We start from the raw sequence: 15,946 nt of genomic DNA, 5'->3' as shown, positions 1-15,946 counted from the left end.
TGGAGTTTTAACATTTTTGCTTTAAATTGTCTTCACTCATTTTTTCAGTTGGTCTGCTGCTAGCTTCCTTGTTTGCTTTGCTTCCCCGGTATTGCTGCTTGCAGCTATATTTCCTTATTATTTATTATTCTCGTGCTTGTTTCTATCGAGCCTAATTTCTGAAAATGGTGTGTGTGTGTGCTTATCCTGGGTGCCATGACAACAGTGTGAGTTATAGTAAGCGTGAGCAGCTGCCGACGGCTCGCACACACTCAGAGTCACGGCCGAGCTCAGTATTTTGACTGAAAAATACGGTTTCTTTCTCGCAAAACCTTATAGTATATCTCCTGAACACTTTCCATTAGGAGTGTAACGATATACCGTTAAGCGATATATCGCGATATAAAAATGTGACGATATGTATCGTTGATGGAAATGATATGATTTGCGATATAGAGTTGTTTTATCCAAGGCTCAACTTGCTGTAATCGGCCTGTTTATAAGGTATAATTCACCCAAACACAAATTTACAAATGTCCCACAAATGTAAAGTCTGTCATCATGTGCTCACCATCATGTGGTTTTTCGTTTAACTTCCAAACACAAAGGAAGATATTCTTTATGAAACCGGAGGGATTTCTGTCCCTCCATTTAAAGTCCATTGCTCTCAAACTTAAAAAGATCCAAAAAATGTCATAAAGGCATCGTAAAAATAACTAATCGAGTGTCTAATCCAAATCCAAGAAGAGACACGAACGATGGTTTATGATGAACAGATTTACTAAATGTATAGATGAGCTAAATATTACAGTTTGAGAGTGCTCATTTTGACACGCTTTCATGCGATTAGAACGGTGACGGATTGCATTGATCATCTGAAGTGCACAGGAGAGCGCAAACATTATTTACATAATCAGATCACATTTAGTTTTAGTAGTATGATTATTCAAAGCATTTTAGATGGTTCATTCTAGGGATGGGCATTTCAAGCAAAAATTATATTCGACGATCGCTGGGAATTATTCGATTTTTATTCGAAAATCGCAACTCCTCCCCCGCATGCACGCATGTAAAGGCTACACGCGTATAAACAGAGAGAGAGGGGGAGAGACCATTCACGCTCTTAATCTGTAGGATAACAAACTGTTTAATTCATTAGGGAATAGGCTATATCAACTCAAGCCATATATTTATTGTAACATGCTGAAACATATGACTGTAATGTGACATCGCCCCAAGTTACCGCAACCGATAAATGCCACAAGTCTACAGCGTGCGCGTGAGACGTTATTCTTCTGTTGTCTCAGGGCGTTTTAACTCTGGCATTTCAGTTCGGAATGGGGCACGGTTAGCATGAAAAATTGCTAATGTGAAAGCTTACCTACAGAGCTTGGTGTGCACTGAGCCGCACCGAACCCGAGAACACACAACCGGAGTTCGGTTGCTCTCGGAGCTGTGCCACGATTCACGTGAATGTGCAAACAGCACTCGGGTAGTAACCAGCGCATGCGTTTTAGCCGATTACAATGTCATTAGTTCAATAACATACACTTAAGAGATGATAGCGTTGATGATTTAGCTGAGATACGATCGCGAGAGCGAGCCTGCAGTGTATTCGCGCATAGTGCAATCAGGGCAGCAAATGAATGGCAATTCACCGTCTCCTCAAAAGAGTCTGTTTGCAAGCAGCAAAGCCGCCTTCAAGCGACGCACATACGGTTAACCCAAGTGTCGTTTACTCAGCTGCACATAATAGCACCAAATTAATTTAAAAAAGCCCATATTGACCCGCGTTCTGTTTTCTATCACGCCCGTGCACGTTTGTGATGACGTAAGATGAACGCAAACGCACCAGGGTTAAAGTTGAGTGTGAAACCAGACCAACACTGCGGAGGCGGAGGGAAGAATCAGACTCGGACCACAGCAAACGTGTCCAGTATGAAACACCCTGAGAGCTGACTGGCAGCTTTTAGGAGCGTTACTGGCAGCGCCTCTGGTTACATGAACGCGTCAGCACCACATCAGCACCGACAACATGGGGATTTTTTTTGGACGATAATCGCACATACTATTCGATATTCTATAATTAAATAACTAATCGAATATTCGAAAATCGCGACCCATCCCTAGTTCATTCTTATATGTATAGTGCATTAATAGCGGGAGAGGCGGGACATAGCGAGCACCGGGAGAGAAGGATGGAAAGCCTGCATTGAAAGCGCTGAGGGGAAAAAATGAAAGTTTACGGAAGTTTACAGTGACATTATTACATTAAACGACTATAAATAATGTTAAATATAATGTATAATGATGCAATGGGGGAATATTTGTGCATCCTGATAATAATACACTAATAATAATAATATTATTTTAATAATAATAAAAAAGCCTCTTCTTTATTTTGGCCTAAAATATCGTGAGTTCAGTATCGCGATTTATATCGAATCGTTACACCCCTACTTTACATATATGGCGCGTCTCCCTGCACCATTTAGTGATACTTTTGTATCCTTTTTGTAAAGTTTTAGCCTGGCCGCCATTCACTGCCATTATATGGAGGAGCGCGTACAGGACGCTTTTTTTACATTTCTGATTTTGAGGTCCGAAAAAGATAGAAGGACATAGAGCAATGGAACAACAGCAGGGCGAGTAAAAGATGGCTTTGTTTTCATTTCAGGGTGAACTATCCCTTTAAGGATAGTGAGAGGTGAAGGTGAGAACAGCTGGGTGAAGAGAAAGAAATATCAGGGCCATGATTCAACTAATAAAAAAAGAACATTTTCAGAAAAACATTGCTATTTTTAATGTTTCTTGTTTTTTTAAGAAGTCTCTTGTGCTCATCACGCCTGCATTTATCTGATCAAAAATACAGAAACAAACGGTAATATTGTGAAATATTATTACAATTTAAAATGATGGTTTTCTATTTTAATATACTTTACAATATAATTGATTTCTGCGATGCAAAGCTGAATTTTCAGTGTCTTCAGTGTCACATGATCCTTCAGAAATCATTATAATATGATGATTTATTATTATTAGGCCTGTCGCGATTGGTCGATACAATCGAATGTGTCGACGCTGTTAATTAGTCGACATTAATATTTTTAGTCGACTATGTAAAAATGCACGTCCTGGCGAGTATTCGGGTAAACGCAGTCGGATCTGAGTATTATATGTCTTTAGTGAACGTATATAGAGTTGAAAGAGAAATCGGGTGTTACAATGAATTCGGTCCGTGCAGCTCTTAAAGGGCCGGACCTCATATTCTGTGTGAAGCAGGGCAGGGCAGGAGCATTTTAGGGTTTTTTAATAAAACAATGAATAGTAAGTTCTGTCATATTATTCAATTACTTGTACTGTTCTTTGCCATGGTATGGATTCAGTATCGTATCGAGGTATTTTAGTCTGGTATCGTATCGAAGTCATCATTTTGGTATCATCACACAACACTATAAAAAGTATTTGCTGATATTCTCTTTTTTTTGTTATGTTGGTTTACAAATTTGTACCTTTTTACTCTTTAGTTTTACATTTTGTCAAGGGCTTGTTTACATTTATACATTTTATAGTACACTACTGAAGGCCAACGGTGCAAGTTAAATGAAATGTTTTTAAGTAAAATTGTTGAAAATTATTGTGATAGTTATTTAGATAGTTATTGTTGATAATTATTGTGCTGCGTTAGTGGCAGCCTTATTTATTATCAATGTTGGAAATAGATGAGTTTTTATAACCTATGATACTTTTTTCAGGATTCATTGATAAATAAAAAGTAAAACAAAAAACAGCATTTATTCCAAATATATATTTTTTCTAACAATATAAATCACTTTTTATCAATTTAACATCATCCTAGCTGAATAAAGTATTCATTTCTTTTGAACGGTAGTGTAAATTGTTACAAAATATTTCAATTTTTGAATAAATGCTGTTCTTTCAAACTTTTTATTCATCTATGAATCATGAAAAAAAATATTAAGCGGCAACTGTTTCCGACACTGATAATAAATCCTCATATGAGAATGATTTCTGAAGGATCATGTGACACTGAAGACTGGAGTTATGATGCTGAAAATACAGCTTTTTATATTACACTTTACTATATATTCGCACAGAAAACAGTTATTTTACATTGTAACAATATTTCACAATATTACTGTGTTTACTGTATCTTTGATCAAATAACTGCAGGCTTGATGAGCTGAAGAAACTTCTTTAAAAACATTAAAAATGGTCATGTGTCCAAACTTGTCACTGGTACTGTATATGTATATGAATTGTGAGAAATGTGCCTAATTGTCTATAATGAAACCCAGAACCGGAGCACTGGAGCCAGCTTCAGAAGATCCGGTTCCTCTTCCTCAAACTCCACGTCTGCGCCTTCTTCATGATTGTTAGAATTAACCAAGCGGACATTGTTAATTTAAGGACAAAGAGCTTTTTTTAACATGTGACGTTGACCTAATTGCGGGGCATCACTAAAGACGCAATGAACTCTGGGAAACGTCCAAAGGAGCCATAGCGAGAAGATTCCGATTCGAGGAGATTCTGTGTCGGATGCCAAAGCGTCAGCTGGATATCCGTGTTTTAGTGATGGGGTCAAAGTGCAAATGTCTTTGGCAGCTGCGTTACCGTAGTAACACTGCAGTGGCGTTGGCATTGAGGAGTCCTCAGTTACTGACGCCCTCGTCGAGTGTGTCGGACACATCTGCGGCGCCGTCCAGACTTCCTCTCGCACGCCAGATCTTCACCGTCCGGTCACTGCAGGGAAAGAGGAGACAGTGGGACTGCGGGAATATGGACACGGGCACGCGCGGCGATGATTGTGGTTCTGATTCAAATGTTATGTAATAATCCTGGATCAAATGATGTGTACTATTGAGGAGGAAAACCCCTCCAAATAAAACACACACACACGCACACACACACACATACAAAACACACACACAAAACGCGCAAAACATACACACACAAAACGTGCGTACACACACAAAACACACACATAGACACAAAACACAAAATCACAAAACAAGTGGACACAAAAAGCACACACACATGCAAAACGCATGCACACACAGACACAAAACACGCAGGCACACACAAAGCGAGTATACACACAAAAAAAATGCACGCACGCACAAAACTCACGCACACAAAACACACACACACAAAACATGTGGACACAAAACGCATAAAAACACACACACTCAAAAAACACACACACACACACACAAAGCGAGTACACACACAAAACACGCACACACACAAAACACGGGCGAGTGCTGGCACACAAACAAAATGCGCATTACACACACTAAACATGCACACGCACAAAACTCACACACAAAAAAAATGCAAAAGCGAGTACACACGCAAAAAGCACACACACACACACACACAGTGCGCACACACAAAACACGCACACACAAAACACACACACAAAGCGAGTATACACACAAAAAACATGCACGCACAAAACGTGCGTACACACACACAAAACACGGGCACAAAACACGCACATAGACACAAAACACACACACAAAACAATTGGACACAAAACGCACACACACAAAACACTCACACACATGCAAAACGCATGCACACACAGACACAAAACACGCAGGCACACACAAAGCGAGTATACACACAAAAAAAATGCACGCACGCACAAAACTCACGCACACAAAACACACACACACACACACACACACACACACACAAAACATGCGCGTACACATACACAAAACATACACACACAAAACGAGTGGACACAAAACGCACACACACAAAACACTCACACACATGCAAAACGCATGCACACAGACACAAAACACTCACACACATGCAAAACGCATGCACACAGACACAAAACACGCAGGCACACACAAAGCGAGTATACACACAAAAAAAATGCACGCACGCACGCACAAAACTCACGCACACAAAACACACACACACACACAAAACATGTGGACACAAAACGCATAAAAACACACACAATCACAAAACACACACACACACAAAGCGAGTACACACACACAAAACACGCACACACATGCAAAACGCATGCACACACACAAAACACGGGCGAGTGCTGGCACACACACACACACACAAAATGCGCATTACACACACTAAACATGCACACGCACAAAACTCACACACACAAAAAAAATGCAAAAGCGAGTACACACGCAAAAAACACACACACACACACAGTGCGCACACACAAAACACGCACACACAAAACACACACACAAAGCGAGTATACACACAAAAAACATGCACTCACAAAACTCACACACAAAACATGCGCGTACACGCACACAAAACTCACACACACAAAACATGCGCGTACACATACACAAAACTCACACACACAAAACATGCGCGTACACATACACAAAACTCACACACACAAAACATGCGCGTACACGCACACAAAACTTACACACACAAAACATGCGCGTACACATACACAAAACTCACACACACAAAACATGCGCGTACACGCACACAAAACTCACACACACAAAACATGCGCGTACACGCACACAAAACTCACACACACAAAACATGAGCGTACACGCACACAAAACTCACACACACAAAACATGCGTGTACACATACACAAAACTCACACACACACAAAACATGCGCGTACACATACACAAAACTCACACACACAAAACATGCGCATACACGCACACAAAACTCACACACACAAAACATGAGCGTACACGCACACAAAACTCACACACACAAAACATGCGTGTACACATACACAAAACTCACACACACACAAAACATGCGCGTACACATACACAAAACTCACACACACAAAACATGCGCGTACACATACACAAAACTCACACACACACAAAACATGCGCGTACACATACACAAAACTCACACACACAAAACATGCGCGTAAACATACACAAAACTCACACACACAAAACATGCGCATACACGCACACAAAACTCACACACACAAAACATGAGCGTACACGCACACAAAACTCACACACACAAAACATGCGCGTACACATACACAAAACTCACACACACAAAACATGCGCGTACACATACACAAAACTCACACACACACACAAAACATGCGCGTACACATACACAAAACTCACACACACACAAAACATGCGCGTACACATACACAAAACTCACACACACAAAACATGCGCGTACACATACACAAAACATACACACAAAGCGAGTATACACACAAAAAACATGCACGCACAAAACTCACACACAAAACATGCGCGTACACGCACACAAAACTCACACACACAAAACATGCGCGTACACATACACAAAACTCACACACACAAAACATGCGCGTACACGCACACAAAACTTACACACACAAAACATGCGCGTACACATACACAAAACTCACACACACAAAACATGCGCGTACACATACACAAAACTCACACACACAAAACATGCGCGTACACGCACACAAAACTTACACACACAAAACATGCGCGTACACATACACAAAACTCACACACACAAAACATGCGCGTACACATACACAAAACTCACACACACAAAACATGCGCGTACACGCACACAAAACTCACACACACAAAACATGCGTGTACACGCACACAAAACTCACACACTCAAAGCATGCGCGTACACGCACACAAAACTCACACACACAAAACATGCGCGTACACATACACAAAACTCACACGCACAAAACATGAGCGTACACGCACACAAAACTCACACACACAAAACATGCGCGTACACATACACACAACTCACACACACAAAACATGCGCGTACACATACACAAAACTCACACACACAAAACATGCGCGTACACATACACAAAACTCACACACACAAAACATGCGCTTACACGCACACACAACTCACACACACAAAACATGCGCGTACACATACACAAAACTCACACACACAAAACATGCGCGTACACATACACAAAACTCACACACACAAAACATGCGCGTACACGCACACAAAACTCACACACACAAAACATGCGCGTACACATACACAAAACTCACACACACAAAACATGCGCGTACACGCACACACAACTCACACACACAAAACATGCGCGTACACATACACAAAACTCACACACACAAAACATGCGCGTACACATACACAAAACTCACACACACAAAACATGCGCGTACACATACACAAAACTCACACACACAAAACATGCGCGTACACATACACAAAACTCACACACACAAAACATGCGCGTACACATACACAAAACTCACACACATACACACGCACAAAACATGTGGACACACAAAACGCATACACACAAAACACGCACGCAGACAAAACGCACACCACGCATAAAACACGCACACACACACAAAACACACACACACAAAGCGAGTACACACACCCCACGCATAAAACATGCACACACATGCAAAACGCATGCACACACAAAACACGGGATAGTGCGGGCACACACGCACGCACACAAAATGCGCAATATACACAGACACTAAACATGGGCAAAAACACACACACACACACACACACACACATACAAAAACCGTGCACACACACATACACAAAAAAAGGAGCGCGGTCACACACACAAAACACGTGCGCGCACACAAACATACACACACACAACACATATACTAAGCATAAATAATATTATTTATTTATATTTTCTATATTTATTAATTATCGAGCACCATTTACTACAAAAAAACATATGCATATATTATATTATACCCCTACTTGCACCCCCTGACCGCGTCAGACTCGTGTGTGTCTGGAGCACAAAGCCAGTCCTGCGTCTCACGGGCGTATCTCAGGCAATAGCCAACAATACTTTGAATGGGTCAGAATTATAAATGTTTCTTTTATGCCATAAATCATTAGGATATTAAGATCATGTTCAATGAAGATATTTTGTACATTCCCTACTGTAAATATATAATACATGTATTATTAGTAGTAATATGCGTTGCTAAGGACTTCATTTGGACAACTTTAAAGGTGATTTTCTCAATATTTTGACTTTTTTGCACCCTCAGATTCCAGATTTTCTAATAGTATCTCAGCCAAATATTGTCCTAACAAACCAAACATCAATGGAAAGCTCATTTATTCAACTTTCAGGTGACGACCCAGTTCAGCTCCACTATGTATGATGAGTTTCTGAAGCGGTTCTCGTAGTGTAGTGTGTGTGGCACTCACTCTGAGGCGGTGAACAGGTGACTGCTGTTGGTGGAGATGCTGTTGATGGGGCTGTCGTGGCCCCGGAGTTCTCCCAGTGCTCCCAGTGTGTCCGTGTGCCAGAGTTTGAGAACTCCTCCCCTACAGCCGCTCAGCAGGATGGGAGACGCAGGCACGACCCCCAGAGCACAGACCCAGTCCCGATGAGCGTTGGGCACCTGCTGTAGGGCAAACAACACGTCAACTCATCAAACCCTGGACAAACACAAACACAGTGTGAGCCCTGATTGACTCGCATCCTGATGAGGTGATTATAGCCTCTTCCTGATTTCATCCTCAGCACTGATTAATCAGCTGATTGGCTAATTGTCCTTGTGGAAGCTACTACACTTGCATTATAATGTTGCCAGAGTGAAGCCAAAAAGTATTTGGAAAGTTAAGTGACACTTTAGACTGATAAATACACTGATGAGCCATTACATTATGACCACCTTCCTAATGACCTGTAGGACCTCCTTTAGCCTGCTAAACAGCGGCCACGTGGCGAGGCATTGATTCAACTAGGTGGTAATAATAATAATAATTTGTTACATTTATATAGCGCTTTTCTGGGTACTCAAAGGCAAAGCGCTTTACACGAAAAGGGGGGGATCTCCTCAACCACCACCTGGATGATGTGACGGCAGCCATATTGTGTCAGAACGCCCACCACACACACCAGCTGATTGGTGGTTTAGGGTTAGGGTGATGAAGCCAGTGTATGCATAGATATCCATAATAAAGGCTAGATGTCTCGTCCGCGCTGCTGGCCAATGGAGGTCGACGTCCGCACCTGGCGGCCATCTTGTCACAGGCAGCTCGCTCACTCGTTGTGTTTTAATGGTGCATGTACTTTTTAAATAACCATAACTTGCTCAATTTTCTACCGATTTTCAAACTGTTTGGTTTGTTATAAACCTCAGAGATGTAGTTATGACACTGCATACTTATGAATAATTATTCATAATTTGTTCAAGCATCCAAAATTATAGCCACGTTAATAACGTTTGTAAGAAACCAAACCATTTGTAAATCCGTCCAGATTTCAGCGAGATGAGAGTATTTGTGTTCAGATCACTCGCCTTACATCAGGAGCCCGCCAGAAAGCTTGCCTGTGACAAGATGGCCGCCGGTGATGATGTTAGAGACTCCGCCGTAAGACATCTAGCCTTTATAATGTATATCTATGAGTGTATGGGGAGGATTAGGAGGCCATGATGGACAGAGGCCAATGGGCAAATTTATCCAGAATGCCGGGGTTACACCCCTACTCTTTCTTCCGAAGGACCCTCTGGGATTTTTAATGACCACAGAGAGTCAGGACCTCGGTTTAACGTCTCATCCGAAGGACGGGTGGTGATAGGTCTCCTGGGGTATCTGGTACCATAATGTCAACAGCAGGTCCTCCAGTTCATGTTGATGTAGCGCAAACTCACTTTTTCAAAGTCGAACCACAAATGTTCGATTGGGTTCATGTCAGGTGAATTTGGAGGCCAGGGCATTAACAGAAATTCACCATCATGTTCCGCAAACCGCTCCTTATTGATTCTGGCAGTGAGGCATGGCACATTATCCTGTTGGTAATGGCCATCACTGGCAGGAAACACAGTTGACATGAATGGGTGAACTTGGTCTGCGAAGATGTTCAGATGCCTGACAGCTGTCAGGGATTGCGCTGTTTGGATAATGGGGCCTAAAGTGTCCCAAGAAAACATTGTCCGCCCAACAGTGCATCCAGGTGCCATAGCCTCTGTTGGTAATTGGCGTATTGGCGCTCGGCCGTCGGCGCGATGCTCCAGGAATCTTGATTCGTCAGACCAGGCCACTTTCTTCCAATCATCCACAGTCCAATCTCAATGATCTTGGGCCCATTTCATGCGTTGTTGAGGTGCAGTTAGCATGGGGACCCTGGCTGGGTTTGAATGATTCGTTCATTCACCGCCGTACGTCGCTTATAGACGCAAAACAGTCCATATTTAAGTTGGCGAAATGGACAAAAAGGTAGTATTGTGTCTAAAATGTAAGTCGCTTAATATTAACTTCTTGTTTATTGAACTGTTGCATAAAAGCAATATCACATTTGTAATCGTGCTGATATTTGGAGAAAGAAAACACTCTTCGTGTGATAATAATTATATAAATATAAAAAGATATACAGGCGCATTTTTGCCCTTTATCTTGAATTTTGGGGAAATTCTTAAATGCGTGAACTCTAAATGCACTACTCTATCCTACAAGACTACATTACGTAGTGTATGTGTGCGCTCTCTAGGTGTGTTTTTGCAAAGTGAGGGACACACTCAATAATGTCAGTTCGCACATCATGAAAACAACAATTACGATATTATCGTAGACTATGTATATCGCACACCCCTATCGCAAAGAACCCTATTTATTGACATGTTGGTATTTTGTCATTTCATGTTGTGCAGTTAGATGTCTGTGTTGTATAATATTTGTGTGTAATTAGGGATGAAACGGTATGGAAATTTAACATCACGATTATAGTGACCAAAATTATCACGGTTATCAATATTATCACGGTTTTGTTCAAATGAGATGAAAGTGTTCAAAAAGAACAGATGCACGTACACACTTAAAACATTTCAACATGTTTTATATTTGAAAATCAACAAACAACAAATAACTAAAGCAGCTCTATGCACTTTTTTTAAGCTAGATTCTATTCTGTGGGATTTCCTTCCTTATAATGGCCGTCGTCAATAGCAACGTACGCATAAATAATAATAATTTGTCGTAAATATAATCTCTAATATTATCTCTGTAAATATATTCTCAAGCAATATTCTCATCAGTGTTCAGCAATGATGCATTTCAATCTAGCATGTTTTGTGTAAGAGCCCAAACAGTATTCTAGTGAAATAATGCATATCCATATTTCCATATGATTTGACAGTTTATTTTATTAAATATCAAAATGTGTGCATCATACCTGACACCTAGATGATCACTTTACAGTCAGTTTTATGACTGTCATTCTCTTCAAATGCTATTGAAGTTTGAAACGTGTAACGTTACCAATGTTGTCACTTTAGAGACGGTCCCTAAATTCAGCGTTATGCCAGTCAAATCAGATGCGCTGTGGCTCTGCTGTGTGTTTTTTAAACCATTTTCGCTGCTGAAATAGAACCAAAACAGTCATCCACTGTATGATGAGTGAATCTCCTGATTCCAGAATCTCTGATCTGAGTGTATATTTCAGCGAGTGAGAGCGGCGCGCGCTCTGAACAAAACTCCGGCTAATCTGAACGCCTCTGATTTTGAGACATTGCATTCATAAACTCAATAGAAACACGTGTGAGTGGTTATAATGCGCAACGCGATTATAACAGGTGGCTTTTGAGAAGACTATAATAAGTTCAACAGCCAGAGTGGCTAGTGTGCAGCCGAAATAACGTTACATCCGCTAATAGCGGTTGTTCAAGCCCTGATTATTATCCCTTAAATGTCCCCCTAGTCTTGACTGAATTTGTTTGTTCGCTTCACGTTATTATTTCTCAGACGTAGTTTTGGTATTGAGGTCAAAGTCCACTTGCCTTGCGTTCGTAGTTTTGAAGTGTTTTCCCCATTACAGTGACTTTCTTCTGGCATGTTCTGCAGACAGGGTGACCATCTTCGATTAAGTTTCCCTCAGGACTTTTGTAAAAGCCAAAATATGACCACGCCTCCGATTTGGTCCTTTTAGAAGGCAGAACAATCCCCAGAGTGCTGTCACTGCCTTCTGCCATTTCTTCTCATTCAGAAAACAGCGATGCGCTGCGCCAGACTGACGCTGACTGGACAAGATTTACCGCGAGTTTTCACAATCGTGATAATCACACGCGGTTTTAATGATAATTAAATATTATACGATATTACTAACCGTCACTACATTTTATCGTGGTTTATCGTGAAACCGATAATCATCCCTATGTATAATGTATTTTTGCTTTTTTCATATGCTTAAAACTGTAAAGCACATTGGTCAACTAACTGTTGTTTTTAATTGTGCACTCCAAGACGGAGCAAAACGCAAACAAGCAAAGTCTAGGCTACTTTAAAGGGTAACTAAACCCTAAACCAACTTTTTTTAGTTAATGATCTGTAATACTGGGGCTTTATTAATGCTGTTCATTGATTCGAGTAAATGTTTTGACATTTGAGTATAAAGTGTTTTAATTCTATAAAATATGGTGTAAAACCGCCAAAGTGCTGCCCTCTTAAGGTTGAACGGTGGCTACTACAGGTGAATTTTCCTATTGGACGTTGTGGGTCACCGTGATGTAGGATGGTACCTCCAACGGCTCACTATCCGCGCCCCTGGCACGAGCTCACCACGCCCTCAGAAATGTTTCCCCAATCACATGATGAGAACGGCTTCACTCCAGAATCAACTGTCATATTACACGAAGTAAACATTATGAATGAAACTGACTTGACACTTGCTTTAACATTGCATTGAAGAAAATACGGTTAAATAATGTAGTTGTCAGTACACGTCAGGCTTTTCTTGTGATATTATTGCCGCCCGTCATGTGTACAGATAATTTTCATACACGAGACGCGCTTTCAAACCCTGACACGCAAGTGGTTGCCGCGGACACAGATAGATTAGGTCAGTTCTCTTGCGCGGCTGCTTCACTAGCATCGTCTGCATCGGGAGTTTACGCAATTTGAGCTGCGGCTCGCATTGATAAGGCTCCGGGTTTGTGTCTCCAGACAATTCACCCTCCTCCACTTCAGGTGAAGGTAGGAGAAATGACCGCTCTGTTGCAAAGCTGGCGTCACTCCAGTCATTCTCCATCTTTGCGACTCGCGAGTCTGACAGCTGTCAATCAACCCGTCACTGCAGGTCTCATGTGCACGCCCTCCGCTCAGCCCCGCCCTCGGTTCGTCCCCTCTGTGTCCGCCGGGCTCTGCCCACTTTTCCAGCATTTTTTGAAAATTGCCAGTGGGTGGACTTAAGCTCTGAGCAGGGGTTTAGTTATCCTTTAAGCTACGCGTGTACGCTTAAGCGGTCAATTACACACAAAAACATCTTAAAATGTCGGTCTTGGCAAGCATTGAATCCGTGTCAGTATATTAGATCCATGCATTCTGTCTTAAAGTGACAGCAGCCTAATATACTTGCTGCAGTCTCTGTTAATAATGTATCTGTGGCTTTGCCACTTTGTTGTTGATACACAACACTATTATATATATATATATATATATATATATATATATATATATATATATATATATATATATATATATATATATATATATATATATATATATATATATAATATATATATATATATATATATACTTCAATGTGTAACTGGATTTTGGACTTCCTAACTGACAGACCCCAGAATGTTCGTTCAGGATTCACCTGCTCCACATCCATCACACTCAACACTGGTGTACCACAGGGCTGTGTGCTAAGCCCGTTTCTCTACTCCCTCTTCACCGCCGACTGCAAGCCTGTGTATGGATCTAATTGTATCGTCAAGTTTGCGGACGACACTACGGTGATCGGGCTCATCAGCAACAACGATGAGACTGCCTATAGGGAGGAGATCCAGCACCTGGCCACATGGTGCGCTGATAATAACCTGCTCCTCAACACCACCAAAACGAAGGAGCTCATCGTGGACTTCAAGAAAGAGTCAAGAGGCACACACGACACCATCCACATCAATGGAATGGCTGTTGAGCGTGTCTCCAGTTTCAAGTTCCTGGGGATCCACATCTCGGCGGACATGTCGTGGACGACCAACACCTCCAGCCTGGTCAAGAAGGCTCACCAGCGCCTCTTCTTCCTGAGGACACTGAGGAAGAATCAGCTCTCCTCGGCTATCCTGGTGAACTTCTATCGCTGCGCAATAGAAAGCATCCTGACCAACTGTGTGGCAGTGTGGTATGGGAGCTGCTCTGTTGCGGAGCGCAAGGCACTGCAGCGGGTGGTGAAAACTGCCCAGCGCATCACAGGGACTCCACTACCTGCCATCGAGCACATCCAGAGGAAACGCTGTCTGCATCGAGCTCGCAGCATCCTCAAGGACTCATCTCACCCAGCCCACAGACTGTTTTCTCTCCTGCCCTCCGGCAGGCGTTTCAGGATCCCCCGGACCAGGACCAGCAGACTAAAGAACAGTTTTTTCCCCAGAGCTGTCTCTTTATTGAACTCAAACCCCCGTTGATCCACTTCCCTCATAAACTGATAACTCTCCTACCTCACATCTGCCTTCACTTTGTTTTTTGCACTACCGACTGTTTATCACAGTAACAACTGTTTACATATGCATCTTGCACTGCCATATCTTAACTGGATTATGCTAATTTGCACTGCCGACTGTATTTATAGTACCAATGTTTACATTTGCATTTTTGCACTGTACTTCTAAATGTAATATGCAACCACTTTCCACTGCACTTTACACTTTTTTTTCCGGATAGCTCTGTCCATAATTTATTGCACTACCCTAATCCACTGCTATTCCTCATATTAGCCTAACATATTATTGTATACCTCTATCTGTAAAATTCTGTTTATAGTAATAGCCATCTGTATATTATATTCATAGTACATAGTCACCTGTAAATTCTGTTTATGGTAATAGCCATCTGTATATTTATTCATTGTACATATTCACCTGTAAATTCAGTTCTGTTTATAGTAATAACGTCTCTCTATTTATACATATTTATACATATTCAG

The 15,946-nt window shown here is 41.5% G+C and overlaps 1 protein-coding gene across 1 annotated transcript in view; it reads right to left on the bottom strand.

Annotated features, from left to right (window-relative positions):
- Positions 1-3,469: 3,469 nt before the first annotated feature.
- kif21a (kinesin family member 21A) overlaps positions 3,470-15,946 on the bottom strand; it is a 117,936-nt gene continuing 105,459 nt past the window's right edge. Inside the window, exons 33-34 of the mRNA XM_079809771.1 lie at positions 9,223-9,422; positions 3,470-4,743 (exon numbers count right to left, since the gene is read on the bottom strand). Of these exons, the coding sequence (XP_079665897.1) occupies positions 4,653-4,743; positions 9,223-9,422 (291 nt within the window). The 3' untranslated portion in view covers positions 3,470-4,652. The remainder of the gene's footprint in view (positions 4,744-9,222; positions 9,423-15,946) is intronic.

Source organism: Gobio gobio (genome assembly GCF_949357685.1).
Source record: "Gobio gobio genome assembly, chromosome: 25".
NCBI classification, from domain to species: domain Eukaryota; kingdom Metazoa; phylum Chordata; class Actinopteri; order Cypriniformes; family Gobionidae; genus Gobio; species Gobio gobio.
This window is presented reverse-complemented; position numbering and strand designations above follow the sequence as displayed.